This window comes from Lithobates pipiens, unplaced genomic scaffold (assembly GCF_037356315.1).
Source record: "Lithobates pipiens isolate NorthernLeopardFrog02 unplaced genomic scaffold, aLitPip1_a1.2 Scaffold_30, whole genome shotgun sequence".
Lineage (NCBI taxonomy): Eukaryota > Metazoa > Chordata > Amphibia > Anura > Ranidae > Lithobates > Lithobates pipiens.
This window is the reverse complement of record NW_027507791.1, coordinates 64,106,242-64,132,264: the sequence shown is the minus strand read 5'-3', so window position 1 is coordinate 64,132,264 and position 26,023 is coordinate 64,106,242. Positions and strand designations below refer to the sequence as shown.

Below are 26,023 nucleotides of genomic sequence, written 5' to 3'. Positions count from 1 at the left end.
AAGCAGCATCTTTGGGGCGGTTTGGGAGCGCTGTATACAGCATTCCCAAAATGCCCCTGCCCATTGCAATGAATGGGCAGCACTACGCCGCAATGCGTGAGTTTTTAACCTCTTCTTTGGTGTTAAAAACATCCTGCTAGCGGCCGAAAAGCCACGCAAAAGCCCGGCTTAAACAGCAGCAGAGCGCCGCAAAAAGGATAGGTGCCTTACTGCTAACAGTTCACGCTTTCGGTGTGAAAGCAGCCTATCCGTCTGCTCGTACCTCATACGGGCAGGCAGTTGCACACTGTCAGGAAGAGAATAAGCTACCAGAACGCTTAACAGCGCTCTGGTAGGTTACTGAGGATTACAAGCCGACAACTGCAAAGCAAATTGTGTCATCAGATCAGGGAGTGGCTGCAGGTGCGGGAACATGTTACATGTTCCACCCTAAAAACGGTAGAACATGTAACATGTTCCCAAAGGAGAACCTATCCTTTAAGTTGTTTCCTTTTACAATTAATGAATGTGCGTGTAATACGCCAATAAATATGGTGTGTGTGTGTATATATATATATATATATATATATATATATATCTATATATATATAATCTCCATATCATAAAATTATATATACTATATATATATATATATACTGCACATACACACACATACAGTACTTATACAGTATGTGATTGCGTAGTGTGTATGTATATCTATATACCAACTGTATAGTGACAGAAAGTAGTCTCCCCATATTTCATGTACTACAGTAATTAGTTTTAAGGTTCCTTCAGTCGCATTGTACAAATCAGCTCCAGCCTCTCTGGGGTGTGTAAAATGTCTAATCTGAGGCAATCTGCGCTCCATATATATTCTATTCACTCAAGACTGTGACTTGGACCATCTGTTTTAAGTGCAGCCTTTACCGCCTTCGATTAAACATGATATCTGTTAGCTCGCTGCTCACTGTCACCATTAGAGAAAATGGAGTTGGAACCAGCAGAAGATTAGATGGCTGAAAAGCTGACAGATGATTATTGCTCCCCTTGTAATAGAACATTATCTTTTATTGTTTTCCAGTGACGGTGAGCGTTGGAGGGAAGCAGTATCTTCTGGGACTCTATGACACTGCAGGACAGGTAACAGCCAAATCTTAGAAATGTTTTTTGTGTATTTTTTTTTTTTTTTAAGTGACCGCAAACAAATGACAAGCCAGTTTATATACATTTCTGTTAATCAGTTTCCTTATGTTGTTTTTCCTCTTTTGGCCATCTCTGGATATTTGTGTCTACACTTGGCACTAAAGCAGGGTGAACGAGACATGTGCGGTTCGTTCCGTTCCGAATAGATATTCGGACAAATTCTTTGTTATTGCAACATTCGGATATATCCGAATACCCAAATTACAGTATAAACAGTTTACAGAATGCTCCGAATAATTAAACTAAATTCGTCCTAATTTCCAAAATTCGATTTAAAATTCGAAATTAAATTTTTCCCATTACCTCACAGTTAGAAACACTCACGAGGGAACACATTTAACTCATTGATCGCCCAACGTTAACCCCTTCCCTGCCAGTGACAGTGAATAGATATTTGGACACATTTTTTGTTATTCCGAGATTCAGATATATCCAAATACCCAAATTACAGTATAAACAAAGTTTACAGAATGCTCCAAATAATGAAACTAAATCATCCTAATTTCCGAAATTCTAATTGAATTTTACATCGAATTTCATTCAATTTCGAACATATTTCTAAAATCGAAGACTGTGTGTGTTATTAGATTACCATTTCAAAATAATGCTGTTTTAGTTAAGCCTAGGTGATTAAAGTGATTGTAAAGTCTTGTTTTTTTTTTCTATAAAAATAACAAACATGTTATACTTACCTGCTCTGTGCAGTGGATTTGCACAGAGCAGCCCAGATCCTCCTCTTCTCGGGTCCCACTTCTGTGCTCCTGGCCCCTCCCTCCTGTTGAGTACCCCCAAAGCAAGCAGCTTGCTATGGGGGCACCTGAGCCGAGTCACAGCTCCCTGTGTCCATTTAGACATGGAGCCATGGGCCGGCCTGCATCCTCTCTCTCCTAAATGGCTAACTGACTTTGATTGACAGCAGTGGGAGACAATGGTGCCGCTGCTGTGTCTCAACCAATCAGGAGGCAGAGTCTCGGACAGCTGAGACACTTGTGGGCATCGCTGGACAGAGAGGGGGCTCTGGTAGGTATCAGGGGGGCTGCTGCATACAGAAGGCTTTTTATCTTAATGATTAACCACTTGCCAACCAGCCCATGCACATTTACGTTGGCAAGTTGGCTCCTTCCCACGAATCGCCGTACCTGTACGTCAGCTCCTGTAAGAGCCATAGCAGACACGCGTGCGTGCGCTGCACGGCAGGGGGACCCAATGCACGTGGCCTGCAGCCGTGTTGTCCCCCAGCCATCTACAATCATGGGCACGAGAGCCAGAGCAGAGATCTGTGTATGTAAACACACAAATCCTTGTTCTTACAGGGGAGGAGAGACAGATCTGCTGTTCCTAGTAATTAGGAACAGCGATATGTCTCCTCCTCCAGTCAGTCCTATCCCACCACAGTTAGAAACACTCATGAGGGAACACATTTAACCCATTGATCACCCCCTAGCATTAACCCTTTCCCTGCCAGTGACATTTATACAGTAATCAGTGGCTATTTTTAGCTCTGATCGCTGTATAAATCTCAATGGTCCCAAAAAAAAGTGTCAAAAGAACCCGATATGTCCGCTGAAATGTCATGGCCCCACTAAAAATCGCTGATTGCCACCATTACTAGTAAAAAAAAATAATAATGATAAAAATGCCATAAATCCATACCCTATTTTGTAGACGCTAGAACTTTTGCACAAACCAATCAATATACGCTAATTGCGGGGGGGGGGGGGTTGTTTTTGTTTTTACCAAAACCATGTAGAGGAATATATATTGGCCTAAGCTGATAAAGAAATTTTTTTTTTTTTTTACTTTTGGGATATTTATTATAGCAAAAAGTAAAAGAAAGCTCTATTTGTGGGGAAAAATACATCAATTTTATTTGGGTACAATATTGCACAACCGTGCAATTGTCAGTTAAAACGACGCAATGCCGTATTGCAAAAAATGGCCTGGTCATTAAGGGGGGAAAATCTTCCAGGGCTGAAGTGGTTAAGATAAAAAACCTTCTGACTTTACAACCCGTTTAAGCTAAAGTGATTTAAAGAGTCAGTGTAATCAAAATGCACTTTTTAAATGTAAACATTTTGGCTGTGGCATTCAAATCAAATAAAAAAAAATAAAAAAAAGTTTCAGAGAAATTCTGAGAAAATGCGATAAAATACATAAACAAATTCAGAATGTGAATTTCTGAATACGACTACCAAGTATGAATCAAAGAATCAACTGAATTTAACAAAACTAAAAATTTAGAATAATCTAAACAAAACAAAACTAAACAATTTTTCTTGTCATGCACATGTCTAGGGTGAACGCTGTCTCTAATAGCGCATGGTAACATTTGTTTTGCAAAAAATAACCACATGATATTAAAAAGTGGAACTTGTACAAAATAGCATCATTGTTTAACCACTTCCTACCCTGCCCATAGTCATATGACTATGCAGGAGGGATCTCCCATCCTGGGCGGGCGTCATATGACGTCCTTGGCTTCCCGGCCGTCTAGGGGGCGCGTACCTGCCACGTTGCTCAGGACCCAGTGCGCATGCCTGGTGGCCACAATGTCCGCCAGGTGCCCGCAATTGCCTGTGAACACAGCAGGACCATGGATCTGTGTGTGTAAACACTAAGGATGAGCTCAGGCGTGTTCACATGGAACACGTGAGACCCTGCCAGGAAGTCGGCGCAGCGCTGTGCTAATCACAGGCAGTGAGACATTGCCCCTATGTGCTGCTGCAGAACATGCCTGAGCTCATCCCTAGTAAACACACAAATCCACTCCCTGTCAGGTGAGAGGAGACCGATGCGATGGTGTGTTCTCAGTACAGTGGAACACCAATCAGTCTCCTCCCCTTGTGTGTTCCCGCCCCCTACAGTTAGAATCATTCCCTAGGAAACATAATTAACCCCTTGATCACCCCCTAGTGTTAAACCCTTCCTTGCCAGTCACATTTAAATGTGAATGGTCCCAAAAATGTGTCAAAAGTGTCTGATATGTCCATCACAACGTCAGTATCATGGAAAAAAATCCCAAAAATGCCATAAAACTATCCCGTATTTTGTAGAAGCTACAACTTTTGCGCAAACCAATCAATATATGTTTATTGCGATTTTTTTTTTTTTTTTTTACCAAAAATATGTAGAACACCGAGGAAAACCTAAACTGAGGAAAAAATGTGTTTTTGTTTTTTAAAAATTAGTATATTTATTATAGCAAAAAAAATATTGTGTTTTTTTTTTTTTTTAAATATTCAAAATTGTCGCTCTTCTTTTGTTTATAGTGCAAAAAATAAAAACTGCAGAAGTAATCAAATGCCACCAAAAGAAAGCTCTATTTGTGGGAAAAAAAAACACAAAAATTTCATTTGTTTACAGTGTTGCATGACCGCGCAATTGTCAAAGTGTGACAGCGCTGAAAACTAAAAATTGGTCTGGGCAGGAAGGGGGTGAAAATGCCCTGTATTGAAGTGGTTAAGTAAGCTGGCCATAGATGGATCGAAATTCAGCCAGTTCAGCAGAGACCGGCCTAATTTGGGTCCATCTGTGACTGATTTTGCATGACAGAAGTCAATCTAATTGGTCGTGCTAAATACATTTAACAAATAATCAGTATTTTAATAGTGTAAAATAATTGTGAACATGTGATACCACCAAAGAAATACACACCAAACACAATGGAATGGAAAAAGTTATACAAAATTGATGTATGTGGCCAGCTCTGGAAAAGCTAAACCTGGAGATTAATGAAATAAGACAAATCTCTAAGGCCTGCATACATAACGGCTGATTAAAGAAGGCAGGTAATAATTAGAATGGAGGTTAGGGTGATCTGTCTGGGTTAGGAATGCACACAGAGACAAACTGTCCCGCTCACGCTGCATTTTTTACAGTGTCCCACCAAAGCAAGTTTTCAAGGTTATTGATGTAACTGTTTCAGACAGTATTAAATAGCATAGACCTCCTTCCTGACACTAATAATACTTAGACCTTGGCGCCAATGATCCAGCTGTATGAAATAAGTATCGCTGCCTACACATTTTAATGTAGTCACTTTACAGAATGGGAAAATCCAAACAGCTCCCAGGAATTGGCTTTAACAGACTCAGCAACTGGAAAGTGTAATATGTTATTGAGCCCACATTTCAGCATATTGTGCAGTATTCTAAATAATTTGAGATGTATGGTATAGTAACTCTTCACAGTGCATTATTCCTACAGACGGTGATTTTATTTGGGCGAAAAGAGTAGTATGTGACTTACCTGGTTTCAAAACATGTTATTTTAGCTATAGGTAGAGCCTGGGGTCAGCCCCTGGCTTGTTGTATATGGCAGATATTCCCAACTCTGTCCTTATTTGGCATTGCATAGCGTTGCATAGTTAGTAAGGTTGAATAAAGACACCAGTCCATCCAGTTCAACCTGAGTGAGTGTCTACAATTGTCCCTATCCCTGTACATTGCACATTCACATTGGTCCCTACCCTCAAGGAGCCCACAATCCAAGGTCCCCAATTCATATACTAGGGCCAATTTTTGGACAGAAGCCAATTAACCTACCTGCATTTCTTTGGAGTGTGGGAGGAAACTGGAGTACCCAGAGGAAACCCACGCAGGCACAGCGAGAACATGCAAACTCCAGGCAGGTAGTGTCATGGTTGGGATACGAACCAGCGACCCTTTTTACTGCTAGGCAAGAGTGCTAACCACTACACCACTGTGCCGCCCTTAAAATGCTGCCCTTAGAATTTTTGATGCTCCCACCCATCTTTATACGTTGAAGCCTTTTCTGCTGCCATTTTCATAATATGAAAAAAAATAAAACATTTGGCAGGTGTGCAGACCAAAGAACTTGAACACAGAGATCTAAACACTAGATTCCCAAGGTATACAATGCCTTGAAAAAGTATTCATTCCCCTTGCAATTTTCCACATTTTATCATATTACCAAAAACATAAATGTATTTTATTGGAATTTTTGCGATAGACCAACACAAAGTGGCACATAATTGTGCAGTGGAAGGAAAATGATAAATGCTTTTCAATTTTTTTTACAAATAAATATATAAAAAGTGTGGCATTTATTTGTATTCAGCCCCCCCCCCCCCCCCCCCCCGAGTCAATACTTTGTAGAACCACCTTTCGCTGCAATTACAGCTGTAATGCCGCGTACACACGATCGGAATTCCGGACAGAAAAAGACCGATGAGAGCTTTTCATCGGAAAATGCGACCGTGTGTATGCTCCATAGGAATTTAGCTGTCCGAATTTCCGCCAGCCAAAAATTGATAGCATGTTCTCAATTTTCCCAATGGAAAAACTTTCTATCGGTAATTCCGGTCGTGTGTATGCAATTCCGACACGCCAAAAATCACGCATGCTCAGATTCAACGACGAGACAGAAGCTATTGGCTACTGGCTATTGAACTTCCTTTTTCTAGTGACGTCGTACGTGTTGTACGTCACCTCGTTATAAATGATCGGAATTTAATGTAACCGTGTGTAGGCAAGACAGCTTGAGCCGAATTCCATCGGAATTCCCTCGAGAAAACCATCAGAGCTGTTTCCGACAAGAATTCCGATCGTGTGTACGTGGCATTAGTCTTTTTGGGGATGTCTCTAAGAGCTTTGCACATCTAGAGTGAAAATGTTTGTCCATTTTTCTTTGCAAAATATCTCAAGTTCTGTCAGATTGGATGGAAGGTGTCTGTGAACAGGAATTTTCAAGTCTTGCCACAGATTCCTAATTGGATTTAGGTCTGGACTTTGACTGGGCCATTCTAACACATGAATATGCTTTGATCTAAATCATTCCAATTTGGGACAGCTACCTTACCAAAGGTGTATTGTCCTCGAGACCTAGTCCCTTGATTCCATTATTTGACATCAACTCTTTCCCTCCGACTTGTGCTAAACTTAAATTTCTTGTTTGGCAAAAGACAGAGGTTCCTCTGTTAAGACATACGCTCAGTGCTGGAAAACCGTTTTCCCTACTTGACATACTCTCTTCCTGCCACAACCCTTCCATGGCTTGGCTTGAACACACTCAACTAACGCACTTTATAAACAAAATACCGACCACTGACAATACAACATGACTACATACAGTCAGACAGACCAGAGCATTCACTATCCCTAATACATCAGATACTGATTCAGGTCTCTTATCCAAACTGACCGACATTGCTTTCAAATGGGAAAGGAAGATGAACTTGTCTCCGGATGATATGGAATGGGGCAAAACAATGGCGCTTTCTTTTAAATTATCTATCCCATCTCATGCCCGAGAACGGAATTATCGTATATTCACTAGGTGGTATCGGTGACCCACTATTCTACACAAGCTGGATCCTTATGTTTCGGACATATGTTGGAGATGCTTGCAGGCCCTGGGTAACATGACACACATTTGGGGTACATTGCCCTTTTTGGACAAGATTCTCCAGCTATAAGACAAACTTGCTGGGGACAAATATCCTAATGAACCCCACTTCATAGTTTCATAGTTAGTAAGGTTGAATAAAGACACCAGTCCATCCAGTTCAACCTGAGTGAGTGTCTACCCATATCTCTGTACATTGCACACTCACATTGGTCCCTACCCTCAATGAGCCCACAATCCAAAGTCCCCATTCATATACTAGGGCCAATTTTGGACAGAAGCCAATTAAGCTACCTGCATGTATTTGGAGTGTGGGAGGAAACCGGAGTACCCAGAGGAAACCCACGCAGGCACAGGGAGAACATGCAAACACCAGGCAGGTAGTGTCATGGTTGAGATTTGAACCAGTGACCCTTTTTACTGCTAGGTGAGAGTGCTAACCACTACACCACTGTGCCGCCCACTTAACGGTCCTATGTTACCGGGGTCATACAAACAAATCAAGAAGAGCTTAATTTGCCATTTGCTGCCTGCTGCACGTTCAGTTATTGTTAGATCTTTGCATCAACCAGTGGTCACCTCTCTAGCGGACTGGGCCTGTGAAGTGGACAGGATCGAACATATTGAAAGGATGTTAGCTTGGGATGCTGATAAAAGTGAGACCCACACTATTATGTGGACCGTTGGGTTACACTTCCGTTTCTCTTCTGATTTTGACCCTTTTATAGTGCGTACAGCTCCTACTAGTCCCCCTGGGCCCTCTCATGAGTAGCTTGATATACCTTTTCCCCCTCTTCCCTTTCTCTCATAAACCCTTCTCCCCTCCCCTTTTAAAAAAAAAATTATTTCTCTCTTTCCATGTTTCTCCACCCTTTCTACTCCTCCTCCTTTACCTTTTTAAGATTATTGTAATCTTACCTGTAAATTCACCACACTCTCTGGCCATATGTCTTGAGCCATGTTTTTTTCTGTTTTCTACACCATTGTTTAAAGTGGTCTACTGGTTACTAGTTACCATTACTTTGTTTATTTCTATACTCTTTGATATCAACATGACGGTGGGGATGGTGTGTTCAGGGTGATATGCAGTGTTAGTTTTCCGCCACACTTATGCCCTGTACACACGGTCGGAAATTCCAATGGACAAAATTTGAGAGCAGGATCTAAAATTTTTAGGCGAAAAAATCCGATCTGACTTTTTCCGATCGTTTGTAGAGAATTCCGATGGACAAAGTGCCACGCATGCTCAGATCAAATTACGAGACCAAAGCTATTGGCTACTAGCCACTACATAGTTCCGTCGTACGCAATGAACGTCACCACATTCCCAACGATCGGATTTTCCGACAACTTTGTCGGGAACGTGTGTATGCAACACCAGTTTTGGACAAAATCCATTGGATTTTGTGGTCGGAATGTCCGACCGTGTGTACAAGGCATTAGTGTTTTGCTTTTAGGCTAGAGTTCAATTTCGGTCTCATCTGACCAGAGTACCTTCTTCCACATGTTTGCTGTGTCCCCCACATGGCTTCTAAAAAACTGCAAACGGGACTTCTTATGGCTTTGTTTCAACAATGGCTTTCTTCTTGCCACTCTTCCATAAAGGCCATATTTGTGGAGAGCACGACTAATAGCTGTCCTGTGGACAGATTCTCCCACCTGAGCTGTAGATCACTGCAGCTTCTCCAGAGTTACCATGGGCCTCTTGGCTGCTTCTCCGATTAATGCTCTCCTTGCCCGGCCTGTCAGTTTAAGTGGACGGCCATGTCTTGGTAGGTTTGCAATTGTGCCATACTCTTTCTATTTCCGGTTGATGGATTTAACAGTGCTCTGTGAGATGTTCAAAGCTTGGGATATTTTTTTTTATAACCTAACCCTGCTTTAAACTTCTCCACAACTTTATCCCTGACCTGTCTGGTGTTCCTTGGCCTTCATGATGCTGTTTGTTTACTAAGGTCCTCTAGCAAACCTATGAGGGCTTCACAGAACAGCTGTATCTACACTGAGATTAAATTACACACAGGTGGACTCTTAGCCCTTGTACACACGGTCAGACATTCCGACAACCAAATCCGTCGGATTTTGTCTGAAACTGTTGCATACACACAGCCGGACAAAGTTGTCAGAAAATCCGATCGTACTTAACGTGATGATGTTATTTCGTTAGGACGGGACTAGTAGCCAATAGCTTTGGTCTAGGAATTTGATCGGAGCATGCGTGGCACTTTGTCCAATTGGAATTCTCTACACGTGATCGGACAAAGTCCGCTCGGATCATGTTGTCGGAAAATTTTATAGCCCAGCTGGAAAACTTGGTCCGATGGAGCCCACACACTGTGGGATTATCCAACATCATGGTCCTATCGGACATTGTCCATCGGAATGTCCGACCGTGTGTACAAGGGCTCATGACTAATTAGGTGACTTCTCAAGGCAATTGGTTCACCTAGATTTTAGTTAGGGGTATAAAAGTGAAAGGGGCTGAATACAAATGCACGTCACACTTTTGAGATATGAATTTATTAAAAATATGTGAAAATTATTTTATCATTTTCCTTCTATTTCACAATTATGTGCAACTTTGTGTTGGTCTATCACATAAAATCCCAATAAAATAAATTTACGTTTTGGGTGTAACATTACAAAATGTGGAAAATGTCAAGGGGTATGAATAATTTTTCAAGGCACTGTATAAGAATCATTCTGTTTAGGTTGATGGAGTCTTCAAAGAGTTCTGCAGGATACTGATTGTACATAATCCTATTATTAATTAAAGACCAACTGAATTTTTAGATTAAATGAACAAAATGTATTACAGGTGCACCAAAACAAAAGGAAATTTATCAAGAGTGGAACAGACATAATCTGGAGCAGTTGTGCATAGCAACCAATTAGCGTCTATAGTCAGTGTCTGGTTTCAGTGTCAGTAAACCCTTGTAGAAAGCCAACTCGGGTTTCCCCAGGACATGGAAGGTCTAAGCCCTAGCCTGCTATTTCACTGAGGCCTCTGATGGGTGGGGATGGATTTGAAGCAAGCAGGAACCAGGTGACGGCCCCCAGGTACACCCAGATAAAGATGGTGAGACCACTCGCATGCGCAAAGTGCAGACAGCAGGAGACAGAAGAAGATCTGGGAATGAGCTGAGGTCAGGACGGGCAGCAGGCAAGCACAACCATTAGACGAAGCCAGGGTTGGTACGCGGGAAGTCAGACACACAATATAAGTTATACTAGACAAACAAAAGCACAGACAAACTAGGAGGTTGCTGAGACAACACGGGCTGCACTGAGCATGTCTTATATAGAGAAGCAGAGTGGGAGGAGGGCCAAGAAGTGATAGAGGGGGGGAAAGGAATATAAATCCACAGTAGAGCAGGTGACACCCATAGGTGAACACAGAAGCCAACAACACATGTGAATAGAATCTCAGGTCTAGCAGAACCACTGCAGCAAGGAGTTAAGAATTTCACAGGCAGGAAACCATGACAGTCTGCATGTTCAGTTAAGCTTTAAAAATGAATGATAGAAGTTGATTGGTTGCCATGCACAGCTGGTAATGATTCTGGCCACTTCCGTTTTGACAAATTCCCCTTATTGTATGCAAAATTGTGCAGTTTGTTTTCTTTAGAAAGCAACCACAGCTTAATTAGAAGAGACTGTCCCTTGTCATTAGATGTAGAGAAAGACCCTTACGCTCTGCATGGAAGCAATGGTCTCTCTATAGAGGTCATACATGCACCCCGGCTGCTCTCCCTTGAGGAACTTGAACTTTGTTGTTTTCAGACCATGGGGCATGTTACCTCTGCAGGAAGATGACCGTTTCCAGAGAGAGAACAAGGATCTCAATTGGCAGCATGCCACCAGGGAACAGGGTCATCTACAAGGGCTGTGCCACATTTAAGACTTTTGATGCACCTATTTAGCCGTATTAAACTGAAAATTCAATTGGTTATTTAGACCAATGTTTCTCAAACTTTTTTTAAGTCAACGCACCCTTTAAAATTATGGACAGCCAAGTCAATAATAGCTATAGCTTTACATAATGCAACAACATCCACACATAGGACACCCAGTAACATTTGAAAAAAAGTCAAGGTTCCTGTGGAGGCAACAGACATCCTCCTTATCAACTGAAGACATCATTAGTCGTTAGGATGCCAGTGCCTAGAAACTCGTAATGGTGCATAATGAAAATCTGGTTGAAAAAGGCTGATTTAGACAACAAAACTCATAAACTTGTTTAGAATACCAAAATTTAAGGGGTAATTGCACTTCAAAACAAAGCGCACTCATCCCTTTTTCCCTGATCTAACCCATCACCCCCCTCCCCTCCTTCAAACCTCCCCACTCGAGCCTTTATTAACCGACCCCTTCCACACAAAACTTGTTTCCACATATTACAAGTTTCTTATTCGCTCCACAACTAGTAAAACTAGAATCACAGAAAATAAATGGCACTCTGACATACCGGAGTTGACAGAGGATATCTGGCAGTAGGTTCTTCCTCTCCAGGTCTCTACTGTTATCTCTTCTCGATACAAGGTCATACAAGCCAAACTATTAGACAAGTCTTACTACACTCCTTGTTTGCTCTATTGCTTGAATAAAATGTCATCTGCAACCTGTTCTAGATGTAAAACGGCTGATGGCACATTCTACTATACGACGTGAGAATGTCCACAGATTAGTAGATTTTGGTCAGAAATCACTGCCTTTATTAGTTTAATTACTCAAATACCCAACATTTGTAACCCCTTGAAATGCCTGCTGGGCTACATTAATGATGAAAGTCTATTTAAAAATGTACAAACCTTCTTACATATAGTCTTGTTTTATGCAAATAAATCCATAACTATGGACTGGAAGTCACAGTCTTCACTCACCCTAACTTTTTGGCTTACCATCATTAACCAAGTAATCCCACTATACAAAATGACATATGAGGCCAGGGGATGCCCCCAAAAGTTTGCTAAAGTCTGGGATTCATGGGTCAAATCAGATTGTACCAGTGGCAGCCCGTCCATTAGGGGCGCATGGTTGCCACCCCTCTCTCCTCTTCACCCCCTATATGCAGTGGATAGAATCATGCATAGCATGAATCTATCTACGGCCGCCGCCGCTGCCCCCTATTCATGTGTCCGGCCCCTTTCGAGGCACCGAGCACATGAATTACAGCGGCCAGGGTTTTTTTTTTTAAGCACATGAATAAAGCCAAAGGCTCTAATAGGCTTCAAAATAGTGTGGGCTTGGGTCTCAGAGGATGTGTCCAGAGCCCACCCAGGTGTGTTGCAACAGTGAATGAATATTTGCTGTTGCAACACTGATCCTCCTCCTGGCCAAACCGAAGCAGATATGAAACCTGTTTCCCGATTGGCCAAAATGTCAGGCGATCCTATTTGACGCCTAGCGCCAGGAGGAGCAGAGAGGAGACGCACTGTGGAGAGGACTCTAGGAGAGGACACCAGAGCCCACCGCGCTGGAAGATGGCCACAGCAGCTCCGATTACAGCTCTCACCGCCCGCATCCATGGTAAGGACAGCGGGTGGTGGAGGGGGGTGTTAGTACCACACCGTGAGTGGGGTAGCTGGCAGTTGGGGGGTAGCCCGGGGGGTTGTTTTTCACCCCCCCCCCCCCCAATAAAACATCAGCCACCGCTGGATTATACTATTCCACCTGCTATTTAAATCCTAGGATAGGAATGTAAACTTAGACCACGCCATTTCCTATGTTTCTACTTTTTGAGCAGGATATCTGAATTCTGTTTGCTTGTTTTATTTTGCCTCACCTGAACTACCACTGTTAAATCATTACTTTTACGCTGAGATATGTATGTTGACTGCACATATTGCAGATGTACCCTATAGATTTTTGAGCACTGTTTTCTCTGATATCAGTATTTTGTTTGTGTGTGTGTTTGTGTATAATACAATTACACCTTTAAAAAGAAAAAAAAAGATTCATACATAGCTCGATCTGACGGCAGCGGCCTCTGGTGTTTGTTTAAATACCAGCTGTATCTGCATATTTCAAACCCAAATTTTATGGGGCTGTCTCCTACCTTCGTCTCTGGCCTCGGCACTGCTCTGTGGGGCTGTAATAGTCGGGCATTGCCAGGACAGTAATACTTGCAGCGCTAGATGTAAACAAGCACCAGAGGACACAGCGCTAGATGTAAACAAGCACCAGAGGACACAGCGCTAGATGTAAACAAGCACCAGAGGACACAGCGCTAGATGTAAACAAGCACCAGAGGACACAGCTATCGGATTAAGGTAAGTATGCATCTGTGGAAGGAGAAGAGGGTTTAGGATAGTTCGGGGTACAAGCAAAAAAGGGATAAGTGCAGTTTGTTTTAAAGTGCAATAATCTTTTTACAAGTTTTCTTTTTCAGATAATACCACCCCTTAATCTAAATTAATCCACAGCAACATAAATGGTTTATTTAATCAAAATCCAATACTTACATCTAAATTCCTCATGGACGATATTCTTGCGTAAACCGCATTTATGCCACTCTTGCATGGTTGATCTATGAAGTCAATCGGTTGTCCTAAACCTTCACTGGACTTGATTTTGTTTTTAATAAATTATTTATTAAATCATTGAAAGCTTCTGCATTTTATGCTAAAGAGGGCTTCCCCAGAATATCTGAAGTGTTCTCCAATCAGAATGCTGGATATGAGACCAGCTGTGCAAAATTAAATGTTGCTTTTATGGAAACAAAATTGCAGTAAAGGTATACTGGCCTTCTAAACCTTATGTTTAAAATATTTCAACAATTTAGACAAATATAAACCATATATGATGGTAAGTAGATCAGACTACTTTGCAGCAATGACTCAAAAATGGCATTTGTCTTTTTAAATAAGTGATGAACAAACATGTTGCTACAACAAATATATGAGGCACAAAGGATTCATTTGGAAGCTTAAGCCTGAGTAAATATTTGATATTCATCATTACATATTTTATGTTGCTAAAAAGAATGTTGTAAATGGAAAGGAAGATGAAATGGACTCTGGTGGGTGTCTAATGATGCAGCATTTATCATTTTAACTGGTCGCCTTACCTGGTAGTTTGTTGCCACCTAGTGGTGTGATATCAGCATTGACAGCAGAGCGTTAATACGAATATTAGGCCGATTTTAGTGCCTCAAACAAACTGAGATTATAAATGTAATTTTTCCTTGCAAAGTAGATAATGGAAGAAAGTTCTTCAGTAAGACACATACAGTGTCTTTCAAAAGTATTCAACCCACTTGACTTTTTATCTATTTGGTTACATTACAGCCTTTAGTTAAAAAAAATTTTAATCAGAATTATATGTGATGGATCAGAACATAATAGTCTAAATTGGTGAAGTAAAATTAGAAAAATATACACATAAAACTATTTTTCAGAAATAAAAAACTGATAAGTGATATGATGATATGATATGTGTGTATGTATTCACCCCCTTTGTTATGAAGCCTTAAAAAGCTCTGGTGCAACCAATTGCCTTCAGAAGTCACATAATTAGTGAAATGATGTCCACCTGTGTGCAATCTAAGTGTCACATGATCTGTCATTACATATACACACCTTTTTGAAGGCCCCAGAGACTGCAACACCTAAGCAAGAGACACCACTAACCAAACACTGCCATGAAGACCAAGGAACTCTCCAAACAAGTAAGGGACAATGTTGCTGAGAAGTATAAGTCAGGGTTAGGTTATAAAAAAAATATCGAAATCTTTGATGATCCCTAGGAGCACCATCAAATCTATCATAACCAAATGGAAACAACATGGCACAACAGCAAACCTGCCAAGAGACGGCCGCACACCAAAACTTACGGACCGGGCAAGGAGGGCATTAATCAGTGAGGCAGCAGAGGCCTAAGGTAACCCTGGAGGAGTTGCAGAGTGCCACAGCAGAGACTGGAGTATCTGTACATAGGACGACAATAAGCCGTACGCACCATAGAGTTTGGCTTTATGGCAGAGTGGCCAGAAGAAAGCCATTACTTTCAGAAAAAAACAAGATGGCACGTTATGAGTTTGCGAAAAAAGGCATGTGGGAGACTCCCAAAATGTATGGAGGAAGGTGCTCTGGTCTGATGAGACTAAAATTTTACTTTTTGGCCATCAAAGAAAACCCAACACATCACATCACCCAAAGACCACCATCCCCATGTGGGGATGTTTTTCAGCAGTTGGGACTGGAAAACTTGTCAGAGTTGAGGGAAAGATGGATGGTGCTAAATATAGGGATATTCTTGAGAAAAACCTGTACCACTCTGTGTGTGATTTGAGGCTAGGATGGAGGTTCACCTTCCAGCAGGACAATGACCCCAAACACACTGCTAAAGAAATACTTGAGTTGTTTAAGGGGAAACATGTAAATGTGTTGGAATGGCCTAGTCAAAGCCCAGACCTCAATCCAATAGAAAATCTGTGATCAGACTTAAAAATTGCTGTTCACAAGCGCAAATCATCCAACTTGAAGGAGCTGGAGCAGTTTTGCAATGAGGAATGTGCAAAAATCCCAGTGGTAAGATGTGGCAAGCTTATAGAGACCTATCTAAAGAGACTTGGAGCTGTGATAGCCGCAAAAGGTGGCTCTACAAAGTATTGACTTTAGAGGGGGGGGTGAATAGTTATGCACATTGACTTTTTCTGTCCTATTTGTTGTTTGCTTCACAAAAAAAAAAAAATCTTCAAAGTTGTGGGCATGTTCTGTAAATTAAATGATGAAAATCCTCAAACAATCCATGTTAATTCCAGGCAGCAAAACATGAAAAATGCCAAGGGGGGTGAATACTTTTGTAAGGCACTGTATATAAATGCTTAGCTATTGTACCACAAGTCCTAATGTCAGGCATAAATATTATAGGCTTACCTGTAGGTAAAAGTGGTGTAACTAGGTTTACAACCACTTTAAGGCTGGGTTCACACCTCCCGACGGATGTGGCTCACAGTAGGGGCCCAGTGCGTCCCTGTTCTCCATTGTCGGTATGAATCAGGGCCGATTTTTTTTTTTTTTTTGCCTGAATTCGACCCTGAAATGGAGCCAAAGATGCACAGGACTCCTGTGCAATTCGCTCTGCAGCCGCCCTGGATATATGAGATCCATTGAGAGCCGGTCACAATCTCCTGTCATGCGAATTGAATGCGGAGAAAAACCAACATCCAATTCGCACTAGTGTGAACCCAGCCTAAAAAAGAAAACGAATGCAGCCATCACATCTAGGAATTGGTAAGATGCAATATAAATAAGGCCTGCTTTTGGGTTTAATACTGCTTAAGTACCCTCAGCAGGGGTTCTCTCCGCTGATCCCAGCTGAGCAGGTGTATGACAGGTCCGTGTCTGCTCCTCTGTTGGAGGGTGGACATGGAAACAGCCTGCTGTTCTCTATGGGCTGTTGGATGGAAATGGACCGTCTGTGTTTCCATCAGTCTGTCATCCGATCCACCGGACGAATGGGGATCGGATCCCACATTCATCTGATTTCAGCAGACATGATTGAATGTTGGCTGACATCCACGGCTCCATAAAGAGCAATGGATGGCCCCATTGGGTCAGTCTGAAAAACTGACAGGTGGACCCGATCAGTCCATTGGAGTACAGATTTATCATAATGTCTGAAATACGAAGTGACTATATAGAGAAGTTTTCTTCCTCTGATCTGAGTTGCTTGAAGCAGCACAAAAAATATACAACTGCCGTTCCCAATTCCATTTAATTAGCCTTCCCAACTGAGCTGGTTTATTGGAAATGGGGAAAAACACCAAACATAGGTCATGTCTTTCTGTGCCGTCCCCTTGGTGTCTAAACTAATACAAGGTAGCAGGAAGCAATGAGGCTAGATAAGAAAAAATAAATTATAGTAAATGTGTTGCCCTTTAGCAACCAATCAGAACCTTCCTTTAATTCTCCTTGTGTCATCTTTGGGGTGAATTTAATTTAGATTGGTCAAAGATAAGACATATCTGAAACTTTGATTAATGAGGCCTTTTAAATGCATTGTTTGTACAGAATACATTGGTGCACAAAGCAAAAATAGAAGAGCGGACAGAGAAAGTGTGAACTATATAATATATTCTCTTTTCTACAGGAAGATTATGACCAGCTTCGACCTCTCTCCTACCCAAATACAGACGTGTTTCTAATTTGCTTCTCAGTTGTCAATCCAGCTTCTTACCACAACGTCCAGGAGGAATGGGTGTCGGAAGTCAGAGCCTACATGCCACATGTACCTTATGTCCTAATAGGAACACAGGTAAATGTACTGAACTGTACAGGACTGGAGGGAGCTAAAAAAAAAAAAGTGTCCCTGGCATATAAAAAGTTATGTTTTGTGTACATACATGGGTGTAACATAAGGGGTTGCAGGGGTCACAATCGCAACCCTATTCCTAGCTCCAGGAGGCCCCTGCAGCCTGACATATTATCATATCCTCCAACAAAATCCAGCTCCAATCTGCCCTAGGGCCCCACAGCCATGCTCCAGTACTGGGCTTCTACTTTGCCTTCCATAGTCCACACCCCTCTGTTCCCATTGGCTGGGGAGAAGCTGTGAGCCATTTCCTGAATGGAGAGGAGCACTAGGTGAGAACAGCCCAGGGTGGGGAAGTGTCTGTGCTGGCAACATGGAGTGGTAACCAAGCTCAGCGAGGCAAGAGGAGGAGAGTGCCGTCCTGTAGCCATGATGGGACCGATGTCACTGGTGAGGTATGACACTGCTCAGTGTCTCCTAGTCACCAGCTGGGATTCTCTGTAACCCCCCCCCCCCCCACCTGGGGATATCTACTTACCCCACCTCCCTGAGAACTGGGGAAAAGAAACACACCCCCGGGAGGTGACTGTCCCCCAACACCTGCCAGCACTGCCAGAGAAATCTTCAGAAACTGCTAAAACAAATCCCTTAACACCTTCTGATTGGCCCCTGAGGGGCTGCAGGCTCCAGATTTTGTGTCACATGACTTTGCCCTCCCAGATCTAAGCTTCCCCCCCAAGCCCCCTGACCACCCCCTCCACCCTGCATGCTATGCCCAGCTGCTGAGCTCCTTTCCCATTACAGCATTCTATACTGTTCCTCCTCTGCAGGGCTGAAATCACATTCCACAGCCAGTTAGCCACAATCTGCACAGGGAGTATCTGACTACTGCAACTACACTGCCATTCTGACCAGAGAATTTCACAGGTCAGAAGGGCAACATAAAAGTCAGATACACCCTGCGAAGACTGACAGACTGTGTGTGTAAAGGAATGTGATTTCAGCCCTGTGTAGGGGGGGGGGGTGGGGGGGCTGTGCTGTATATAGTGCTGGGATGGGAAAGGAGCTCTGCCAAGTGACCTGCCAGGGGTCTCCATCCTCTGATTCTCCAGCGGTGATCCCTGTCCTCTGATTCTCCAGGGGTGAACTCTGGGAACTCAAAACTCTTAAGCCACTTTGAGTATCTTGGCATGTGGTGGGTGTATCTGAACACACGTTGGAAGTAGTGGGGGGAGGGGGGCCAGGTCAACTTTTGCATCGGGCCCACAAGCTTCAAGCTACGCCTCTGTGTACATAGAAATGAAAAATGTATTGCACAGCTCCAAATATGGAAACACATAAAACACAAATGTAACAGGCCTGGGCCTGTATCCTATTTTCTGACACACGACAGTTGTATGAAAAATTACAGTGTTTGTTACCCCAACACTTCATATTCCTGATATGTGCCTGCTGTACCATATACTTATACGAGAGAGTATCCTGTTCTTTGTATTGCTTCTTTTGTGTGAAATGCTTGGTGTTCCCACTAGTCCCCTTGCTTTCCTATTAAAAACTGACCACACTAAGCAGGAGAGCACACCATTTTCAGTTCTCTAGATCGGCCTGTTCTCCTCCAATGATCAGACACACCCCCACCCGCTGCACAGCCATTTACTGGGAAGCTCAGTGTGCTGCTGCTTCTCCTCCCGCCAGCTCTTATGCAGCTGAGAACAGAGAGAGAGAATGTGATCAAAAAAAAAAAGGGAAAAGGGTATTTATAATGTATTTTTATATTCTTTCATTTCTATTTTAAACTGAATGGGTTGCCTTACAAGGTGATCGTTTACAATCACTTTAAGTGCACTCCATTACTTTTTCAACATATTTGATCAGGCAGACATTAGATCTTGATTTAAATTGTGCTTATAGATGAAGGTGCTATATGTGGACAAATGACACAAACTTGACACACTGCATTCATTTTAATTATAAATGATCAAAAATGCACATTTGCCACGTGGAAAATAGCGATAGCGCAGTGCATTGTGGGCCATTCGCGCCACACGAATATGGTGCGAACGGTCCACAAAGTTCTGAATTTGCCGAAACCGGTCGAGTCGAACACCAAGCTCATCCCTAATCCTGGGACAGGTGGCAACCCTGGTCATAGTGCATTCTATAAGGCCCTTAGAAAGTTGTTTATGATTATGTCTATGGGTCTGGCAAAGGATTTTTTTAAAAAATATCACCAAATGATTTGAAATGAATCATTCCACTGTAAGGGAAATAATCTAGAAGCAGTGTAGATTTTAAATTGCTAATTTATTCAGCACTGGCTGACCCAGCAAATATAATCGTGAAAGGTGCATGCACCTGCAATCAAAAAGAGATTGAACCATTTCAACTTGCATGAGAGATGTTTTAATAAAAGCTTTTGCTGTCCAAACAAAACATTAGAACAGGGTTACAGTTTGCAAGTGAACATGTAGGCAAATACCAGGCCTTCTATCAATATGTGCTGAGGACTGATCAAAGATAGAGTTGTATGGGAACAGTAACAGCAGACATGTTTATAGCAAACCAAAGATAAAATTGTAGAACCTCATAGCAACTGTGATGTGTAGTGGTGGAAATGATACGATTTATAGGTTTCTTTGTTGCTACTGGGCCTTAGCAGCTTGCAGCGATCAAGTCAACTATGCATTCTGTATCATATTCATAGGCGTGCACACAAGTGTGCCTGGGTACACCCTTACCCTGTGCGTGTTAGTGTAGCCGAGTGCCGGCTGACTCCTGAGATCTCCATCTTTGCCACGGAAGGTAGTGAGATACCTGGAGGAGAGCTGTGCTGTTGGCTGTCATCTCTCCCCTCTCCATCGGCACCCCACTACTATCACAGTATGTTCCCCCCCGCCGAGGAGCTGCTCTGAAAGGCTGCATCCAAGGCAGTGTGTAACCTGCGTTGTTTGTGAAACAGTTTCACATTCAGCAGATAGTGAGGCTTGCAAGAGCCACTCAGTGTGTGAAACTGACAGGTAATGGAACTGCTTGTGGGGAGAAAGGCCAGCTGTCAAAACTGGGTGGTGATGTTGGGGGTGGGGGGGATCAGGCAGATATTAAACACCAGCCAATGGGATGGGGTCTGAGGGGCTGCTACGTTTATGTGGCTCAGCCTCCTTTCTTAAGCAGCCCAATCATTGGCTGGTGTTTGATAGCTGCTCAGCCCCACCCACCCCTGACATCGCTGCTCAGGTTTGACAACTGTCTTTCTCCCTGCAAGCAGTTACTTTTACCTGTCAGTTTTACACACTGAGGGGTTCTTGCAAGTCTCACTATCTGCTTAATGTGAAACTCCCCCTCTCAGTTCCCATCAGTGTCGTCTATCAGTGCCAATCAGTGCCCATCAGTTCCGCCAATCAGTGCCAATCAGTACCCACCAGTGCTGCCAATCTGTGCCACCTATCAGTGTCCATCAGTGCTGCACATCAGTGCCAATCAGTGTCGTCTATCAGTGCCAATAATTTCTGCCAATAAGTGCCAAGCGTTGCTGCTCATCAGTGCCACCAATCAGTGCCCATCTGTGTTGCCTATTGTTGCCAATCAGTGCTGCCAATCAGTGTTGCCCTATCAGTGCTATCAATCAGTGCCACTACCGCCTATCAGTGTCAATTAGTGCTGCCAATCAGTGCCAATCATTGCTGCCTACCAGTGCCACCAATCAGTGCGCATTAGTGCTGCCAGTCAATGCCCATCAGTGCTGCCTATCCATGGCAATCAGTACCCATCAGTGCTGCCTATCAGTGCTATTAGTCAGTGCTGACAATCAGTGCACTGAGTGCAGGGATGGGGAGATAACTCAGCAGCCAGGCTCATTGTCCATGAGGGGGGCTTGCCTGGTCGGCACAACTTAAATCTGTTGATGTTTATTAATGCCACATCCTGATCTTTAGTATAATTGGTAATCACCACACTACTATTTACGATAAACTACTAGAGGCAAGATAAAAAAGCATCAGTAAAAGACTTGCTGCTATGCGCTGTTATGTGATCACAAGCCACAAAAAGAAAAAAAAAGTTACTATTCAATAAAAAAAACAATAATGGTGGAACCCTCCAATGTATGGAAATCTCAATACATTTTGATATTACCACAATACGGATATATGTGAAGTTATATATCACAGAGAATACACATCAAACTGAAAATACAAAATTAAACTTACCAGGGATGGTGGAAACCACTCTACTGATATTTGCAATACAAATTCAAGAGCAACAACTTTTTAGTTGTGAGGTTCACATCATTATAGCTACTTTTTTAGATTGCTACAATTAATTTTATATGTTTTAGTTACTAACCACCCCTGCTAAGTCTATGTCTTTATGAACCTTGCTTTGTGCACTGGTGTGCAGTCATGTTGCAACAGGAAGGGGCCATCCCCAAACTGTTCCCACAAAAAATTTGGATTGTTCAGCCCGACTCGCACATGTGTAGTAGGGAACAGGAAGTGAAGCCGCAAGGCTTCATTTCCTGAGTCCCTTACCGAAGATGGCGGCGGCAGCATCTGAGGACCGAGGGACAGTTCGACCTCAGGTGCCGACATCGCTGGACCCTGGGACCCTGGAAAGTCAGCAGCTGCAGTATTTGTAGCTGCTGACTTTAAAAAAAAAAAAAAAAGAATTTGCGGGACACCCGCTTTAAATGTGATGTCTCATGACCTTTACAGGGTGGATAGTTTGTGCCCACAGAATTCTATTTTAGTTGTTGTGTCAATGTATTTCCATAGGATCAACAGTAAGAATCCAGTCATACTATTAACATGCTCAGTAGACAGACAGATTGGCAATACAGATTCACGGGGACACAAACTACAAATATAACACCTCCACTATATGCAAGATCACAGCTCTGTTTTTCTATATGTTGAAATTTCAGAGCCTTGAATTAGATGCAATGGCTTATCTGCATCTATTCATTGTTTGTGACAAATAAAATGGTTTACTTTTATGACTGGGTGTGAGGTAAGCAATGCTTGATGCATTGTAATATCCTGCATTTTAATGTAGAAAGGTGTAATGCAACATCAAGAAGGGTTTCTAATGAAATGTAGCACTAAGGTTTATCAGTTTTTATATCTTATTTTTCTTGTAGATTGATCTACGAGATGACCCAAAAACACTGGCTCGACTTCTCCATATGAAAGAAAAACCAATTTCTTATGAACAAGGAATGAAACTTGCAAAGATGGTAGGTTTTAAGATATTGATAAGGTTCTAATAGTAGATCAATGGATAAATATACCAGCCACAATTTCAAAGTAAGCAAACTAGGCAATTACTCAAGGTCTTTCATAGGCAATGAGGAAGCAGTGCTGCAAGAGCCAAGGGTGTGGTGGAGTCTCTTGTCTAAAACCTTCTGGGGCTACAAGTATCCACCTTTTTGACCTTGCAGTTAAAATGTGAAAGTTTTTAACATATTGCTGCCTTGAAAAAGTATTCATGGTGGATTAAGGTCTGGACTTGAACTAGCCCATTCTAACACATGAATATGCTTTAATTTAAACCATTCCATTGTAGCTCTAGCTGTATGTTTTGGGTCATTGTCCTGCTGGAAGGTGAACCTCCGCTCCAGGTTAAAGTCTTTTGCAGACTCTAATTTTCTTCTAAGATTGCCCTGTATTTGGCTCCATCCATCTTCCCATCAACTCTGACCAGCTTCCCTGTCCCTGCTGAAGAAAGGCATCCCCACAACATTATGCTAGCACCACCATGTTTCACAATGTGGATGGTGTGTTCAGGGTAATGTGCAGTGTTAGTTTTCTACCACACATAGCGTTTTGTTTTTAGTCCAAAAAGTAACACATGGCCCACATGGCTTCTCGCAAACTGCAAACGGGACTTTTTATGGCTTTCTTTCAACAATGGCTTTCTTCTTGCCACTCTTCCATAAAGGTCAGATTTGTGGCGTGCACGACTAATTAGTTGTCCTGTGGAAAGATTCTCCCACCTGAGCTGTGGATCTCTGCAGCTCCTCCAGAGTTACTATGGGCCTCCTTGGCTGCTTCTCTGATTAATGCTCTCCTTGCTCGGCCTGTCAGTTTAGGTGGACAGCCACGTCTTGGTAGGTTTGCAGTTGTGCCACACTCTTTCCATTTTCAGATGATGGATTGAAGAGTACTCTGTGAGATGTTCAATTTTTGTTTACCCTAACCCTGCTTTAAACTTCTCCACAACTTTATCCCTGAACTGTCTGGTGTGTTCCTTGACCTTCGTGATGCTGTTTTTTTTCCCCACTAAGATTCTCTAACAAACCTCTGAGGGCTTCAAAGAACAGCTGTATTTATGCTGAGATTAATATAAACGCAGGTGGACTCTATTTACTAATTAGGTGACTTATAAAGGCAATTGGTTCCACTAGATTTTAGTTAGGGGTATCAGAGTAAAGGGGCAGATATTTATTTGTAAATAAAAAATTGAAACCATTTATCATTTTCCTTCCATTTCAAAATAATGTGCCACTTTGTGTTGGTCTATCATATAAAATCCCAATAGAATACGTTTACGATTTTGGTTGTAACGTGACAAACTGTGGAAAATTGCAAGGGGTATGAATACTCTTTCAAGGCTCTGTATATATAAAGTATTTTATATATATATATATATATATATATATATATATATATATATATATATATAGTCCAAATCCAGCCTTCCCACCCTGCAATTGTTTTAGGGTACTTACCTTTTTATAGATATATTTTGTCTATTCAGGGAATAAACAGGGTCCTCTTATCTTTCTCACTAACAATGGGCAGTCATCAGTGATATAGAGAATGGTGCTAAGATAGTGACATTAGCGTGTAGCACTGTACTAGTTAGACCTCTGCGATCATGATGATGAGGCATTCCTAGGGTGCAAGTTCATGACACCTTGGGCTTACAAGAGGTGGGTTAAATGACACTCTGATCAAACAGAAGAGTACTGGGGCCAGCCCATTGAGTGATTTAAAAAAAAGGAACTAGGTCCATCGTAACTTTCTTTTGTTTTTTCCTTTAGATCGGAGCACAGTGCTACTTAGAGTGCTCAGCCCTGACTCAGAAGGGGCTCAAGAATGTGTTTGATGAAGCAATCCTTACAGTCTTCCACCCAAAGAAGAAGAAAAAACGTTGTGGGAAGTGTCGCAACTCTTGCTCAATTGTCTAAGGTCATTCCCAGGAATTGATTGGTGCTATTGTACAGTGATGGGAGCAACCATACAGAAAAAAAATCACTAGAGAGTTGGGAATATTCACTGTATGAAAAAAAAAAAAACATGGAGGCCATGACCAGTGACTATTTCATTCACCTCTGCGGAGCCTTTGATCTGTGACACCTCCATGTTTTAAAATGCAGACGCTGTATTTCTTCATCTACCCCCTCTCACTGTGATCATTTTATATGAATTGTATCTATACACAATATGTGCCTTGTTTTCCAATGGACATTTTTCACCAGTCACTGGACGTTTTAGCCGCACAAAGAAATTCATGCCTTACTTTGAACAAAAAAGGACTACAGATATTAAAGACTAGTTGTCAAAGACATGATAGCATTCCTTAGTTTATTACAAAAAAAAGTATCAATTTTCTAACACTAGTAGATTAGTACTTTGGAGCCATTTTATTATGGTACAATATATATTTAAAGGTCAATTTCTGTTGCTTCACCGAATACCATTGTTTTTGTTTTAGTTAAACTTTTACCTGTGTGTTAAAAAAATAAATAAATAAAACCTTCCTGACCTGTTTTTATCATTATGTTGCATTTAGTTTCCTGACTAGTGTGAGGGGTTAGCTCGGCAGCGGGTGTGTGTGACCCCCTGGATGGGTTCACAACACAAAATCAGGCACAGCAGACAGCGTTGTAGGTGCAACAAAACAAAAGATGCGGTTTATTTATGCTACATGCAGTGAAACATATAACAGCCAAACAAAAATAAAACATGAAAATAAATCCTGGTCAGCTTGACCTCTAATTACACACTTAGATTCCCTGTCTAACAACTGAGTGCAGCCTTGTGCTGCACCAGTCCCTGTCTCTGTTGTAGAGGTTTGCCACACAGGCGTTAACTCACCGCACAGAACAGGTGTCACACTCCCCAGTCTATACAACACAAAACTGGTTCCAGGATGGAGCATCTCCCTAAGCATGCTGGGGTTTTTTGTAGAGGTCTTAATGAGCCCACTTACTTCA

The 26,023-nt window shown here is 42.1% G+C and overlaps 1 protein-coding gene across 1 annotated transcript in view; it reads left to right on the top strand.

Moving 5' to 3' along the window:
* RHOJ (ras homolog family member J) overlaps window positions 1-25,566 on the top strand; it is a 127,930-nt gene extending 102,364 nt beyond the window's left edge. The window contains exons 2-5 of the mRNA XM_077464363.1: window positions 1,064-1,122; window positions 17,647-17,811; window positions 22,943-23,038; window positions 24,848-25,566. Of these exons, the coding sequence (XP_077320489.1) occupies window positions 1,064-1,122; window positions 17,647-17,811; window positions 22,943-23,038; window positions 24,848-24,994 (467 nt within the window). The 3' untranslated portion in view covers window positions 24,995-25,566. The remainder of the gene's footprint in view (window positions 1-1,063; window positions 1,123-17,646; window positions 17,812-22,942; window positions 23,039-24,847) is intronic.
* The last annotated feature ends 457 nt before the right edge of the window (window positions 25,567-26,023 follow it).